This window comes from Lithobates pipiens, unplaced genomic scaffold (genome assembly GCF_037356315.1).
Source record: "Lithobates pipiens isolate NorthernLeopardFrog02 unplaced genomic scaffold, aLitPip1_a1.2 Scaffold_3, whole genome shotgun sequence".
NCBI classification, from domain to species: Eukaryota; Metazoa; Chordata; class Amphibia; order Anura; family Ranidae; genus Lithobates; species Lithobates pipiens.
The window spans coordinates 8,676,608-8,691,566 of NW_027507790.1; the positions used below are offsets into that span (position 1 = coordinate 8,676,608).

The following is a 14,959-nucleotide window of genomic DNA, read 5'->3' on the forward strand; positions in this document are numbered from 1 at the left end:
AAACCTTTTTAGCCCTGATGCTATAAAAAGCAAACTAACTATCCAGCGTCACCAGTGACACTTATACGGTGATCGCTGGTGAAAGGGTTAACTAGGGGCAATCAGTGAGTTAAAACCATTATTGGGTAGTATATGGGGGTACCTAGCGCTACAAAAACCTGGCGGTGAACCTAAAAAAATAACTAGCTACTTAGCGACACTAGCGACACTAATGCAGCGATCAGAAAAATTATCGCTTAGTGACACTGGCAAAAGGGGGTGAAAGGGTTAACTAGGGGCAATCAGGGGGTTAAAACCATTATTGGGTAGTATATCGGGGTACCTAGCGCTACAAAAACCTGGCGGTGAACCTAAAAAAATAACTAGCTACTTAGCGACACTAGCGACACTAATGCAGCGATCAGAAAAATTATCGCTTAGTGACACTGGCAAAAGGGGGTGAAAGGGTTAATTAGGGGCAATCAGGGGGTTAAAACCATTATTGGGTAGTATATCGGGGTACCTAGCGCTATAAAAACCTGGCGGTGAACCTAAAAAAATAACTAGCTACTTAGCGACACTAGCGACACTAATGCAGCGATCAGAAAAATTATCGCTTAGTGACACTGGCAAAAGGGGGTGAAAGGGTTAACTAGGGGCAATCAGGGGGTTAAAACCATTATTGGGTAGTATATCGGGGTACCTAGCGCTACAAAAACCTGGCGGTGAACCTAAAAAAATAACTAGCTACTTAGCGACACTAGCGACACTAATGCAGCGATCAGAAAAATTATCGCTTAGTGACACTGGCAAAAGGGGGTGAAAGGGTTAATTAGGGGCAATCAGGGGGTTAAAACCATTATTGGGTAGTATATCGGGGTACCTAGCGCTACAAAAACCTGGCGGTGAACCTAAAAAAATAACTAGCTACTTAGCGACACTAGCGACACTAATGCAGCGATCAGAAAAATTATCGCTTAGTGACACTGGCAAAAGGGGGTGAAAGGGTTAACTAGGGGCAATCAGGGGGTTAAAACCATTATTGGGTAGTATATCGGGGTACCTAGCGCTACAAAAACCTGGCGGTGAACCTAAAAAAATAACTAGCTACTTAGCGACACTAGCGACACTAATGCAGCGATCAGAAAAATTATCGCTTAGTGACACTGGCAAAAGGGGGTGAAAGGGTTAATTAGGGGCAATCAGGGGGTTAAAACCATTATTGGGTAGTATATCGGGGTACCTAGCGCTATAAAAACCTGGCGGTGAACCTAAAAAAATAACTAGCTACTTAGCGGCACCAGTGACACTAATGCAGCGATCAGAAAAATTATCGCTTAGTGACACTGGCAAAAGGGGGTGAAAGGGTTAACTCTAAGGGCAATCAGGGGGTTAAACCTTTATTGGGGGGGTAGGGGGCTATCCTGGACCTAACACTAACTGCTCTGACACTTTTTACTTTTACAACTGACACTGAATGAAGTGATCAGTAAATAAATGATCACTGCAATCAGTGACACTGTGACTGGGAGGGGTGCGGGGGGCGGGGGGCGATCGGGGAGGTGATCGGGGGGGGGGGGGGTTTGTGTGCCTATGTGTGCCTACATGTCAGTGTAGTGTTGGTGCACACTTACTTTTAGTCTTCTCCTCGTAGTCCGGTCAAAAAGACCGCCCCGAGGAGAATGACATCACTTCCTCCCTGCCTGTGTTTACTATACACAGCGGGAGGAAGCTTCTCATTCGCCAGGAGTGATCGAGAGGGGATGGCCAGAAACCAACGGCCATCCCCTCATCCCGGATCGCTCCTGAAGCGAAACGGACCGCCGCATCCAGCGGGAGGGGGTCCGATCGGACCCCCCACACGCTGGAAGGCAAGCACGTACATGTACGTGCTTGTGCCTGTACATACCATTGTGATGACGTACATTGGCATGCGGCGGTCCTTAAGTGGTTAAACAAAGTAGATGAGTACAAAGAAATTACTAGGAATTCATAAAAACTAGGTTGCAAAATATTCATTAACCACTTCAATACCAGGCACTTTCGCCCCTTCATGCCCAGGACAATTTTGAGCTTTTAGTGCTGTCGCACTTTGAATGACAATTGTGCAGTCATACAATGCTGTACCCAACTGAATTTGTATCCTTTTCTTCCCACAAATAGAGCTTTCTTTTGGTAGTATTTGATCACCTCTGCGGCTAAACCAACTAAAAAAGACTGACATTTTTGAAAAAAAAATGTTTTTCTTTGTTTCTATTATAAAATTTTGTTTTCTCCTTCACTGACGGGCACTGATGAGTCGGCACCAATGGGCAATGATGAGGCGGCACCAATGGGCACTGATGAGTTGGCACTGATAAGGTGGCACTGATATGTAGAATTGATGGGCACTGATAGATGGCATTGATATGCAGCACTGATGGGCACCGATATGTGGTACTGACATGCAGCACTGATGGGCACTGACAGGCAGCACTGATGGGCACAGACAGGCAGCACTGATGGGCACTGATAGGTGGCATTGATGGGCACTGACAGGTGGCACTGATGGGAACTGACAGGCGGCATTGATGGACATTGACCAGCAGCACTGATTGGCACTGACAGGTGACATTTATGGACACTAATAGATGGCACTGAGGTATTAATGCTGGGCACTGATTGGCATTGTGATGGGAACTGATTGGCACTGTGGTGGGCACTGGCAGACTTTATTATTGGGGCACTGCTGGGTACTGATTGGCAGCTGATTGGCACATCTGATGGGGCTGTGCTGATAATCAATGTGCTGATTATCAGCACAGACCCCCCCCCCCCCCCGACATTGAGAGCCGCCGATTGGCTCTCCCTGTCAGCACGAACCTAGGAATGCCGTTTACCAGCACTTCCTGGTTCTCGCGATGATCAGCTGTGATTGGTCACAGCTGATCACGTGGTAAGAAGCACTGACAAGCGGCACTGATGGGCACTGACAGGCGGTACTAATGGGCACTAATAGGCGCCATTGATGGCCACTGACAGGTGACACTGACTGGCGGCACTGATTGGCACTGACAGGTGGCATTGATGGACACTAATAGAAGGCACTGATGGGCAGCAATGATTGAGCAGGTACTGACAGGTATTAATGCTGGGGCTGTGCTGATAATCAATAATTGTGATTATCAGCACAGACCGCCCCCCCCCCCGGCAGGGAGAGTTGCCAATCGGTTCTTCCTGTCAGCATGAACCGAGGAATGCCATTTACCAGCACTTCCTGGTTCTCACGATGATCAGCCGGTTCTCGGAATGATCAGCTGTGATTGGTCCCAGCTGATCATGTGGTAAGAAGCCTCTGTCAGAGGCTTCTTATCACGATCTGAGATGTGGCGTGTCAGACTGACACACCGCACTCACGATCGCCGCTCTCCGGCATGTTATCCTGCTGGACATCATATGACGCCCAGTCAGGTTAACAGAACCACTTCCCCATCGTCATTCTGTTATAGGCTGGGTGGGAAGTGGTTAAGAATGAATTATGCCCATACGAGGGCAAATGCTCAGTGGTAGGCTAACACGTTTCGAGGTGTTCCCTCTTCATCAGTGTCTTGGAAAGCAAAAGAAAGTCTGTAAAATGTGGTAGATATACATGGAGAGGAGTGGCTGATTGGGCGATGTATCACATGGTGGGTGATGCATTCTCCTTTACTCCAGAAGTATCCACATCACAGCGTTCTACATACCGTAGAATAAATGGTTGGTTTGTTATTTGTTGTTTGTCTGTTATCTGTACCTGCGTTCGAACTTGTTGAAGGGCTGCAACCCATACACGTCAGTTGCAGGCTGACAGCAGTCTTATTTTGGGGGTTCTGTGATCCTCCTAGCAGAGTGCTGTCCTGTGTTGCAAAAGGAGTTCTAGCAGACTCTGTCTGCTAGAACTTCTATAGAATAAATGATATCACATTGATTCATGTATTAGATCACGCACCTTCCACCTTTTTTTTCACTCAGCCTTCTTCGGACCACCCCTGGTCAGTTTTTAATTAAGTGGCAGAGGCGGATCCTAACGCTCCGCCTACCCTCCTCCTCAAACGTTGCCATTTTTTTTGCCACTTAATTACATGCACCCGGTCTGGCCAGTCACTTTGCAGTACGTGAAATTGCTGCTTAATAAGTTTGCATTGGTTCCAGCATGCATGGAGCACTTTGCAGTACATGAACTTTCACTGAATGGGGACTGTTTAATTTGTTTGCATTGATTTCAAGTGCTCCATGCTGTAATCAATGCAAACTCATTAAACAGTCCCCATTCGCGTACTGCAAAGTGCTCCATGCTATAATCAAAACATAATTAATATACACTAGTAAGCTGTGATATTTTGGAACTGGCAAGGCTGCACTAATGAGCACTGGCAGGCTGCACTAATGAGCACTGGTAGGCTGCACTGATGGGCACTGGTAGGCTGCAATGATGAGCACTGGTAGTCTGCACTGATGGGTACGGGTAGGCTGCACTGATGGGCACTGGTAGGCTGCACTAATGAGCACTGATAGGTTGATAATGTAAGGCTGCACTGTTGGGCACAGATGAGGCGGCACTCTCAAGCTGCACTGATAAGGCAGCACCGATAGGCCGCACTGGTGGCCACTGATAGGATGCACTGGTGACCCCTGATGAGGCTGCACTGATGGGCCAGACTGATATGCTGCACTGATGGCCACTGATAGGCTGCACTGATGGTCAGTGATAAATCTGCACTGGTGGCCCCTGATGAGGCTGCACTGATGGGCACTGATGAGGCTGCACTGATGGGTACTGATATGCTTCATGTTGATATTGTTAAAGTTGTTATATTTATTTTTGGAACTAAATTCTGTATAAAACATTGAACAGTGTAATTTCATGAGATAATTTACGAGGGAGTGTTTAGAGGCGGGGCAGGGTAGAGTGATTGATGTAAGTATGGCATGAATGGTGCATGATTGTGTGTGCTAAAGTACAGAGGGGAAGAGGTGGAGCCTAAACAGGAAGGGGTGTGGTTTACAGATGATAGGGCTAAGCTGTAGATATAATCATTTCTATCAGGGGTTCCCTGAGACCTGAAAACTATTTTTAACCATTTTCCTCCCATGCCATAGCCAAAAAATGGTTACAGCGCAGGCTTACACTGTCGGGAGGGCATTCATAGACATCCTCCCGTGATCACACTGCTCGAGAAAGACTAATAGATTTAACAGCTGTAGTTCTGTCTGTCTAAAGGGAGAGGAGAGTGAAGACTATCCTTAAAAAGACAATAAACAATATCCTTATCATCCAAAAATAATGTATACACATCCACTACCTAAAGTAGAATTATAGGCAAAACTTTTTTTTTTCTATTTGGATAGAGCAAGAGAGGGTTATAACCCCTGACAGTTTTTTTGCCATCTGTGTCCCATTGAGGAAATTTCCCTTCACTTCCTTAGCAAAACAGGAAGTGAAAGGAAATCCCTGCAAATGGGAATTAATTTGAATTAAACATTTATTTAATTCATTCATTGTTTCAATTTACTTACCTGGATCTATATTATGATTACTGTAACATATTTTCATCTGTTTTGATTATTGTAATATACTTTTATGTGACTTTGTTACAATAGAATCATCCTACTATTTGTATCTATGAAGTGAGCAATGGTAGAATATGTACAGTTTTTAAATGTACAGTGGAACCTTGGTTAACGAGAAACGCAGTTAACGAGCGCTTTGAAAGACAAGCAACTTTTTTTTTAATTCTTACTCGGTTTTTGAGTGTTGTCTCGCAAAACAAGCAGAACTAATACTGTGTGCAGTACCACATTTGGCCAGAGGTGCGGGGGCGCTGGTGGCACTCGGAATGGTTCCATTCAGAAACACTCGGAAATACTTGGAAATACTCAGTTCCCGAGTGTTTCCGAGCCTTTCCGAGTTCAGCCGAGCTGTTTCTGAGTATTTCCAAGGCTCTCTGGCACCCCCCCCCCCCCATCTATGGTCACATGCAATAGAAGTCAATGTGGAATGAATTATCTTCCTTTCCATTGACTTCTATGGGGAAAGTCGCTTTGATATGCGAGTGCTTTGGATTACAAGCATTCTCCTGGAAAGGATTATGCTCGTAATCCAAGGTTACACTGTATAAGAATATCCACCAAGAGATATTCCAAAGTAACTTTATTTCAGAACATTGAATGCCAGGACAACCTTTTTTTTTTGGTCTCATAAAAAGGACTAGGGCATTTTCTACTCCCACTGGCCACAGCTCGGCCCCCCCCCTTCCCCCCCAAAGTACAAAGGATAGTTTTGATTGCTTTCTTGTGTCCCTATGTTGGTGTTGTTTACTTATGGCCTGTTAAAACATGTCACCTGGATAGGAGCTGAGGATAAAACTACCTAAATGGGATACATAAGGAAATTAAAACTTCACAAAAGTTCAAACTCTTACCTACTCTGCTAGAAAAAAACATTGTCAATTGCTGTCACTGTCCCCAATGAGAGAATGACTGTTATTTACTCTTTTGTCTGACACCCATCAGTCAGGCTGGAAATGATGGAAAAATCTACCATTCTGGGACAGGTTCTAACCCTCGCCAATCTAAAATATAAATAAACAAAACGTCTAAAATGGAATTGGGAAGAAAGAATGAAGTCTTCCATCTGATGGACTGGTTTGTAATCCCCTCTATAATATGCATCAATTTCTCCAGTAGGAAAATGACATCTCTGCTTTATATTTCCTTTTCATTACATGGTATGTTTAAAGCTTCGGGATAAGCAAATAATGTCTAAATAAAAGAGGCAATTGTATTCTCACTTGAATCTTGGTGTGCTTTGTTTATTTCTTCCAGATGTGTGAAACATTGCTTCTGTGCAGGAGCTTCCTGTAATAAAGACCAGACACAGCTGCCCTCTCTCCATGTGCAGGTTGACTGGTCTTGGCTCCGCCGCTACTGTAGTTTTCTGGAGGCAACCTGTAGTGGGTGGGGCCTGCTAGGTCCCTCCCATAGCTCTGCTCTCTGCACAGGCTATCTACAATGCAGTGATGATGTCACCAATACTTTAACAGGGTATTAACTGGGCTTGCAAGGGCATTTGGATTTATTTCCTATGTGGCTATTGAGGAATATATTTAAAGTGGAGGGCCACCCTAAAAAAAAAAAAAAATGAGATCAAACTTTTCCTAAAAATATGAAGAAAAAAAAAAGAAAAAAATGGTTTTAACTTACCAGAAATGGCTGTTGCTAGGCAGATCATCCTAATCTGTCTCTTTCTATTCCACGGTGATCTTCAGTTTTCTCATCCTTGCGTTGTCTTCTAGGGAATGGGGCTCGCTGTGTTCTGGGACATACACAGTTCCCAGAACATAGCGTGCCCCATTCACAAAGTGCCGCACGGCTCGCGCATGCGCAGTAGGAAACGGGCAGTGAAGCCGCAAGGCTCCACTGCCTGTTTCCCTTAGTTAGAATGGTGGCGCCGGGACCCGAGAGCCGAGGAACTGGTGGGCCTCAGACGGCCGACATCGCGGGCACCCTGGACAGGTAAGTGTGCTTATTAAAAGTCAGCAGCTACAGTGTTTGTAGCTGCTGATTTTTAAAAATGTTTTTTTTCAGCTGGCCCACCCCTTTAAAGAGGAAGTAAACCCTGATGGGTTTACTTCCTCTTTTTTTCCCTGCAAAGGTAAAGCATAATGGACTACTATGCATCGCATAGTAGCTTATTATGTGTCACTTACCTGACACAGGAGCCAGCGAAGTCGCCGCTGATCCCTGTAGTCCGCCGCGTCCATCTTGCTGGTGGCGCCTCGCAGCTCCGACCAATGACAGCGGCGAAGCCGCGATGATGTCACTCCCACGCATGCGCACGGGAGTCGCGTCTCGCAGCTCCGACGCTACCATTCGGCGAAGCCGCGATGACGTCACTCCCGCGCATGCGCACGGGAGTCGACAAATTAGGCAAATCCATTCTTGGACTTGCCGCATTTACTGCGCCTGCGCGCCGCTGTCTACGGCGCATGCGCCGTAGACAGCGGTGCCCATTTTCGGGCAAATATCTCCTAAACCATATAGGTTTAGGAGATATTGCTTGGACCTACAGGTAAGCCTTAATCTAGGCTTACCTGTAGGTCAAAGTGGTTTGAAGGGGTTTACTTCCTCTTTAAATAAACATTTTTGTGCCTGGAGTTCAGCTTTAACATAGAAGAAAAACTATATTGAACGATTTGTAAAATTAGTTCCAATTTTCTCCATTTGGTGCTTTACTAGAAACATAATGATCCTGGCACACTGACAAATCACGTTATTAGTCACAGAACAGCTACAGAATGTAAAGTTATCATTTTACAAATGTCACATAGCATGTTAACCTAATCTGAGAAATGAAGCTGATAATTGTTACATGATGATTGGTTTTATTGCTCTGCTAAGCAGCAAATGGATTGAGCATTCAATTTATGTCTTTCACCTTTATGCTGAAAACACATGAAACCAACAGCTGAACAAAGAAACGTAAAAAAAAAAAGTTAAATTAATTATGTAATTATTCATTAATATTATTGTGAATGTAAAACTGGCACAAAGCATGCATACTTTTGTTTATCTTCCTAATAACAGATTCCCAGCTTTCAGGGAAAATTCTGATTGGCTGCAATTTATTCTTTTGTTATGGATAGACCCTTTGGGTAAATATTGAAGTGCTGCATGTCCACCATCTACTATCTTGCAATACCACAACTCTTTTTGAATTTTGTTTAAAAGAGGCAGGTCAAAAAATCTGCACTGAAACTGTTAAAGAGCACTTCTGCACATATACAAACTACAGCCGCAGCAGTGTTGTGTAGATATACAATAAGTGCTCTGTTGGGTAGAGCTATAGTGACATCTAGGGAAATCACCTAAAATCACAATCTTTACTAAGGTTTACACATTGCTTAAAAATGAAATACTCTGTTTTGCAGAATTACTACTAATACATTTTTCATTGATCTAGCATCAATCAATTTAAAGCTGACTGCCTGCTCTGCTATGGGTTTCTGTACTCAGCAAGGGCTCAGTGCTTTTTTGCACTACATTGTATATTTAAGGAAGTATCACAAGAAATGTAACCCCCCCCAGGGGACCTAGTGCATTTCAATCCATACTGCTGTTGCTGAGGCAGCGTGGTTGGACATCTTACCCCCCCCCCCCCCCACCCTACCCCCCAACAACCCTAATCTAAACTGCACCCAATCCTGCCACAAAGGAAATTAATTGACCTAACTTCCTGGGCATATAATGGAGAACTCTATATTAAGCGATTGCCGACCGGCTCACGCCAATATATGTCGCCAGAATGGCTCTGCTGGGGGTAACCCCGTATGGGTACGTTGTGCCCTTTATGAGCTGCCGGAGGTGTGCGCCCGCTGCACAGTGGGGAAACAGATGCATGTGGCCGGCGGGTGCGATCGCCGCTGGCCACGCACGATCGTGGGCACAAGAGCCAGCATGGGGATTTGTGTGGGTAAACACACAAATCCCTGTTCTGTCAGGGGAGAGGAGACATATTGTAGGAAAAAAATTGTCGCTCTTTTTTTTTTTTGTTTATAGCACAAAAAATAAAAAGCGCAGAGGTGATCAAAAAAAGGATGCCTATTTTGCTGGGTACAGCATTGCTTGACTGCGCAATTGTCAGTTAAAGTGACTCAGTGCCAAATTGTAAAAAGTGCTCTGGTCAGGAAGGGGGTAAAAGGGTAAAAAGTGGTTAAAGGGTAAATAAATTAACCTTTTCTTACACACTCAAGCCTTTCATGGTCCTTTGACTCTTTGCAATCCAGCCTGTATCCTGTGCTCCTGTGGCTCCATGCACTCCGGTTTGTATCCAGCACTCATACTTGTGTGTCCTTAGCATCCCAGTGCTGCGCAAGACCCTCCTACCTGTTCAAGTGAGTTAAAGGGCTATAACCTGGCAGCTATCAACAGCAAAACCCATTACACTTTTACCTACAGGTAAGCCTATAATAAGGCTTACCTGTAAGTAAAATGAATATCTCATAAGCCTGTACGGTTTAGGAGATATTCCCTATGCATGCATCTGCTGACGTCAGAGGCGCGTGCGCTGTGAATGCCTCAGCTGAAGGTCCATCAGAGTTGCCGGACCTTGCCGGGAAGAAAACTCCTGCATGCGTGCATGGGAGTGATGTAATTGTGGCTCTGGCCACTCACAGCGCCGGAGCCGCGAACCAGGAAGACACGTCGAGGGCAAGATGTCAGCTCCCTAGGCATGGACTGGGCACCGATATGGGGGCTTCGTTCTGAGGTATTTGATAATGAGCTAGTATGCGCTGCATACTAGCTCATTATACCTTTGTCTTGCATGTTTTTTTTTTCCTTTTTTTTGTGCGGGTTTACGCTCTGGGTACCATTTGACAAGTTCCTGGCTGGCCAGAAATTGTCACATGCCCCATAGGTCCCTCGGAAGTGTAGGGGACTTTTCACGCTGGTCTCTCCCATGGCCACTCACGCTCTGGCAATCTGGGATGCCCTGAACAGGAAGGGAAAACTCGCTCCTCCAATTTTCCCCCTTGCTCCCCTAGGTGGCTTCCCCTGGTTGCTTCAGGGGAACACCCCTCCTTTTTCCAGGCCTGGATGGCTGATGGAGAGTCCAGATGTGGAATATTTATACAGGACCAGGGTCTGCTACCACTGGTCTTACTGAGAACGCAATATGGAACCTTCCCTAATGGACGAGTGGCGCTATAGACAGCTGCAGCACTATATACACAGTTTGCCCCAGGGACTCAGATCTCCCACTATGGCATCTCCCTTTGAACAGCTTTGCATGTCAACTTCGGCAATCCCACACATGATTTCTTTGCTATACGATTTATTACAATCACTGAATAACGAAGGGAAGCCGAGATACATTGGGGAATGGGGGAGAGATCTTCAGCATGTCTTTACCGATAATCAGTTAGACCAAATGTATCATCTCACGCACTCAAGCTCAGTGGATACAAAAATGCAGGAAAATAGTTACAAAGTTTTGACCAGGTGGTATAGAGTCCCTTCTAAACTTGCCCAGATATACCCATCCATATCAGACACCTGTTGGAGAGGATGTGGCCTTAAGGGCACGTTCCTCCATATATGGTGGGAGTGCCCCAGATTGCGGCCTTTCTGGCTAGATATCCACGCACAGATTAAGAGTATTTTAGACATAGAGCTCCCCGACTCCCCGTTGGAATCCCTGCTGCATGTTCCTACCACTACTCTCAGCCAATACCGCAAATCAGTACTACCACATCTACTCAATGCAGCTAGGAGACTGATCCCAATATATTGGAAGAAGCCACAAATCCCTACACGCACTGAGTGGATCAACCTAGTGAATGACATCATGGCAGCGGAGGAGTGGATGGCCAAATGTAAAGATAGGTATGAAAAGTTTTATTCATGTTGGGCCACCTGGATACATTACTCGGGCAAAACCACACCGGGGACCCCAGGACCCCTACTGGCAGCAGAACCCCCCGATTGATGGGGACGGGCTGTGGGAGTTCAGGGGTCACACTGGAATAACTAGATAAAACGAGAGGCATAATTAACGAGCCTGCTTCAACTCAATTTATTCTACCATGTTTGTAGGTATTTTTTCTCTTTTTACTTTTCATTTTATTTTTACTCTGTTTTGTGTTATCTACCTACCTACTCCGCCTCTCTTGGCAATTCCAGTACTCAGCCCTTATTTGAAGGTCCACACCATCATCGATGGTATATTTGGGAGGTTTTGACAGGGGTACTTACTTCATAGATGTCTGAGTTCATAAGACATAGTTGAAATATGATGTTCCTTGTACCCTTTATGTATTTTTTTTTTTTTTTTTTATTACCTGACTGACCCAAAATGACCTAAACGGACTAATATGTAGAGCTCAGATGAGGTTTCCCTGAGTATGCTTTTATTCTATTTGTATGTTCTGTCTTGTTTATGTTTATTTCTATGTTATTTTAGGCAAAACTTCAAAATAAAGATTACATTAAAAAAATTAAAAAAAACACGAAATCCAACTCTCTACAGTGAAGCTGCAGCAGACAGCTCAGCGTGGGATCCGGTCAGATCGGCTTCCAAAAAGGTATGTATACTTATTTTTTCTATACGGGTAAAGAGAGGTTAGTGTTAGATCCCTGGTGTCTATAGTTTTTGCATGGACATCCACATAACCGCTTGCTGACCAGCTACTGCCATTATACGGCAGCAGGTCGGCTCGTTCCGCCGTAGCTGTATGTTGGTCACTTTAACAGCTATAGCAGTCTCCTGCTGCACGGTAAGGGATCTGATAAACATGGCCGGCAGCCGCGATGTCCGTCGGCCACCCGGAATCGCTCCACAGAGAGCCAGAACAGGGATCTGTCAATGTAAACAAACATATTCCCATTCTGAAAGGGGAGTACTGAGTGATTAGGGACTGCGATCTCTCTGTACTCCCTGTCAGTCCAATCCTACCACAGTAAGGTCCCTTTCACACTGGGGCGCTTTGTAGGTGCTACAGCGCTAAAAATAGAGCCTGCAAAGTTCCCTGAAAAAGCCGCTGCTGTCTCTCCAGTGTGAAAGCCCGGGCTCTCACACTGGAGCGGTGCGCTTGCAGGACGGTCACAAAAGCCCTGCAAGCCGCATCTTTGGAGCGCTGTAGGAGCGGTGTATTTACCTCTCCTAAAGCGTCCCTTCCCATAGAAAACAATGGGGCAGCGCTGCAAACCCGCCTGCAAAGCGCCGGGTGGTTTTAACCCTTTTTGGACGCTAACGGGGCAGTTTTAACCCTCTAAAACGACGGTAAAGCGGCACTATATTTGGCATATATTTATTTACCGCCAGCGCCTACAACGCCCCAGTGTGAAAGTAGCCTAAGAAACACCTCCGAGGGAACACATTAAACCCCCAGATCACCACTAGTGTTAGCCTCTTCTCTGCCCGTGTCACTTATACAGTAATTAGTGCATTTTTATAGCACTGATTGCTATATAAATGTCACTGCCCCGAAAAAGTGTCAACAGTGTCCGATCTGTCCGTCACAATGTCGCAGTCCGCTAAAAATCGCTCACCACTGCTATTACTAGTAAAAAAAAAAATAATAAAAATGCCATCTATCCGCTATTTTGTAGGCGCTATAATATTTGCGCAAACCAATCAATATATGCTTAATGCGATTTTTTTTTAGCAAAAATTTCTAGAATACATATTGGCCTATACTGATGAAGAATAATTTTTTTTTTGGGATATTTATTATAGCAAAAAGATATATTTTTTTTCAAAATTGTTGGTATTTTTTTGTTTATAGTGCAAAAAATAATATAAACCACAGAGGTGACCAAATAACACCAAAGAAAGCTCTATTTGTGGGGAAAAAAGGACGTCAATTTTGTGTGGGAGCCACGTCGCACGACCGCGCAATTGTCAGTTAAAGCGACGCAGTGCCGAATCGCTAAAAATTGGTCTTGTCATTAAAGGGGTTGTACAGGTAAATGTTTTTTCACCTTAATGCATTCTATGCTATAGCCGCTGGCTGTATCACGGGAGCGCGCCCGCAGATGCTTCTCACCAAGCTTCGGGGCCACTCTGTGCAAAACAAGCTGCACAGTGGAGGTAAGGATAACATGTTTGTTATTTAAAAAAAAATAAAAAATTCACTTTACAATCCCTTTAAGGGGGAAAATCTTCTGGGGCTGAAGTGTTTAAAGTTCATGTGTGTGTAAAGACAGGCGTCCTAATACTTTTGGTAATATAGTCCATTCTTCAGCACATCTACTGAAACGCAATTTTGAACAAAAACCGGAAAGAAAATCAACCCTGACTGTATATTTGAAGGACAAATCAAAATCCCGACCCAAACCGTGCCCTTCACCCATACACTTCGGTCAGCTCTACAAGCACCAAACCATAGCACGTGGGCGCGCTTGGAAAACTGTGCACATGCGCGGAGCTGCGGGGGCGCGCACGCACGGAGAGATCCACCTGAAATCCCATCTTTCGTTTGACAACTGGAAACATGCTGACGAGGGTATCTATGATTCCGGCTCTGAGACAATGTCCTGGGCTGAGAGGAGGATGTGTGGCCGAACTGACGTGCAGGTAAGAGGGGACTGCAGAGTCTTATACTAATAACATGCATGGTATCCTCCTAGTATCCTACGGAGGAGAGCTCATTCCCATCCTCTGTTATAGGGGTGCACTGCATTGCAATGTGTGGAAGTCATTATCACGAGGCTTCATAGACCCTCTATCCCCTGCAGTAGTAAAACTGTGCATGGAGCCATATGTACTGTATGTTTGTAAACACGGCACGTCATACAAGTGTGTGTGTGTGTGTGTGTGTGTGTGTGTGTGTGTGTGTGTGTGTGTGTGTGTATATAATAATAAAATATATATATATATATATATATATATATATATATATATATATATATATATATATATATATATATATATATATATATATGTGTGTGTATATATTTATTTATGATAGTGGTACTGGAAAAATAAGAGAATTTTATTTAATAGTGTGTGTAAAATATATAGATGTTGGTGGTACTGGAATTTTTTTTTTTTTTTTTATACTTTTTATTTATTTTTTTCCCCTCTTTTTATGTTACATGTATGTTGCCATGTAACATAATGGTTAGTGCCCTGGTTTGTTCCACCTGTTTTGTGCACACCGTCACGTCCCTGTGGCATGTCCCCTCTCAGGACTGCGGTGCCTGGGGCTTGAGGAGGGTAAAGGTTGTGTTTGTTCCATGGACTAAGACTGATTAACCTTTCACTCTTTCATCACGCAGAGCGAAAACAGGAATGTCTTTATATAGTAGTTGTCCCGATAAAAACTATTTTCCCCTTGCCCTTTTTATTGTGTTTGTGTGGGTTGTGTTTAGAAAAAAAAAAAAAATGTCCACTATTGCAATATGACGTTTTTAATTTTTTTTTTTTTTTTTTTATTTATTTTTTTTTTTTCTAAAAAGT

At 44.4% G+C, this 14,959-nt stretch overlaps 1 protein-coding gene across 1 annotated transcript in view; it reads left to right on the forward strand.

The window, feature by feature from the left end:
- Window positions 1-13,912: 13,912 nt before the first annotated feature.
- Window positions 13,913-14,959, forward strand: part of NIPSNAP1 (nipsnap homolog 1) — a gene marked incomplete in the record, with an annotated part of 54,523 nt that continues 53,476 nt past the window's right edge. Inside the window, 1 exon segment of the mRNA XM_077461225.1 lies at window positions 13,913-14,074. Coding sequence (XP_077317351.1) covers window positions 13,992-14,074 — 83 coding nt within the window.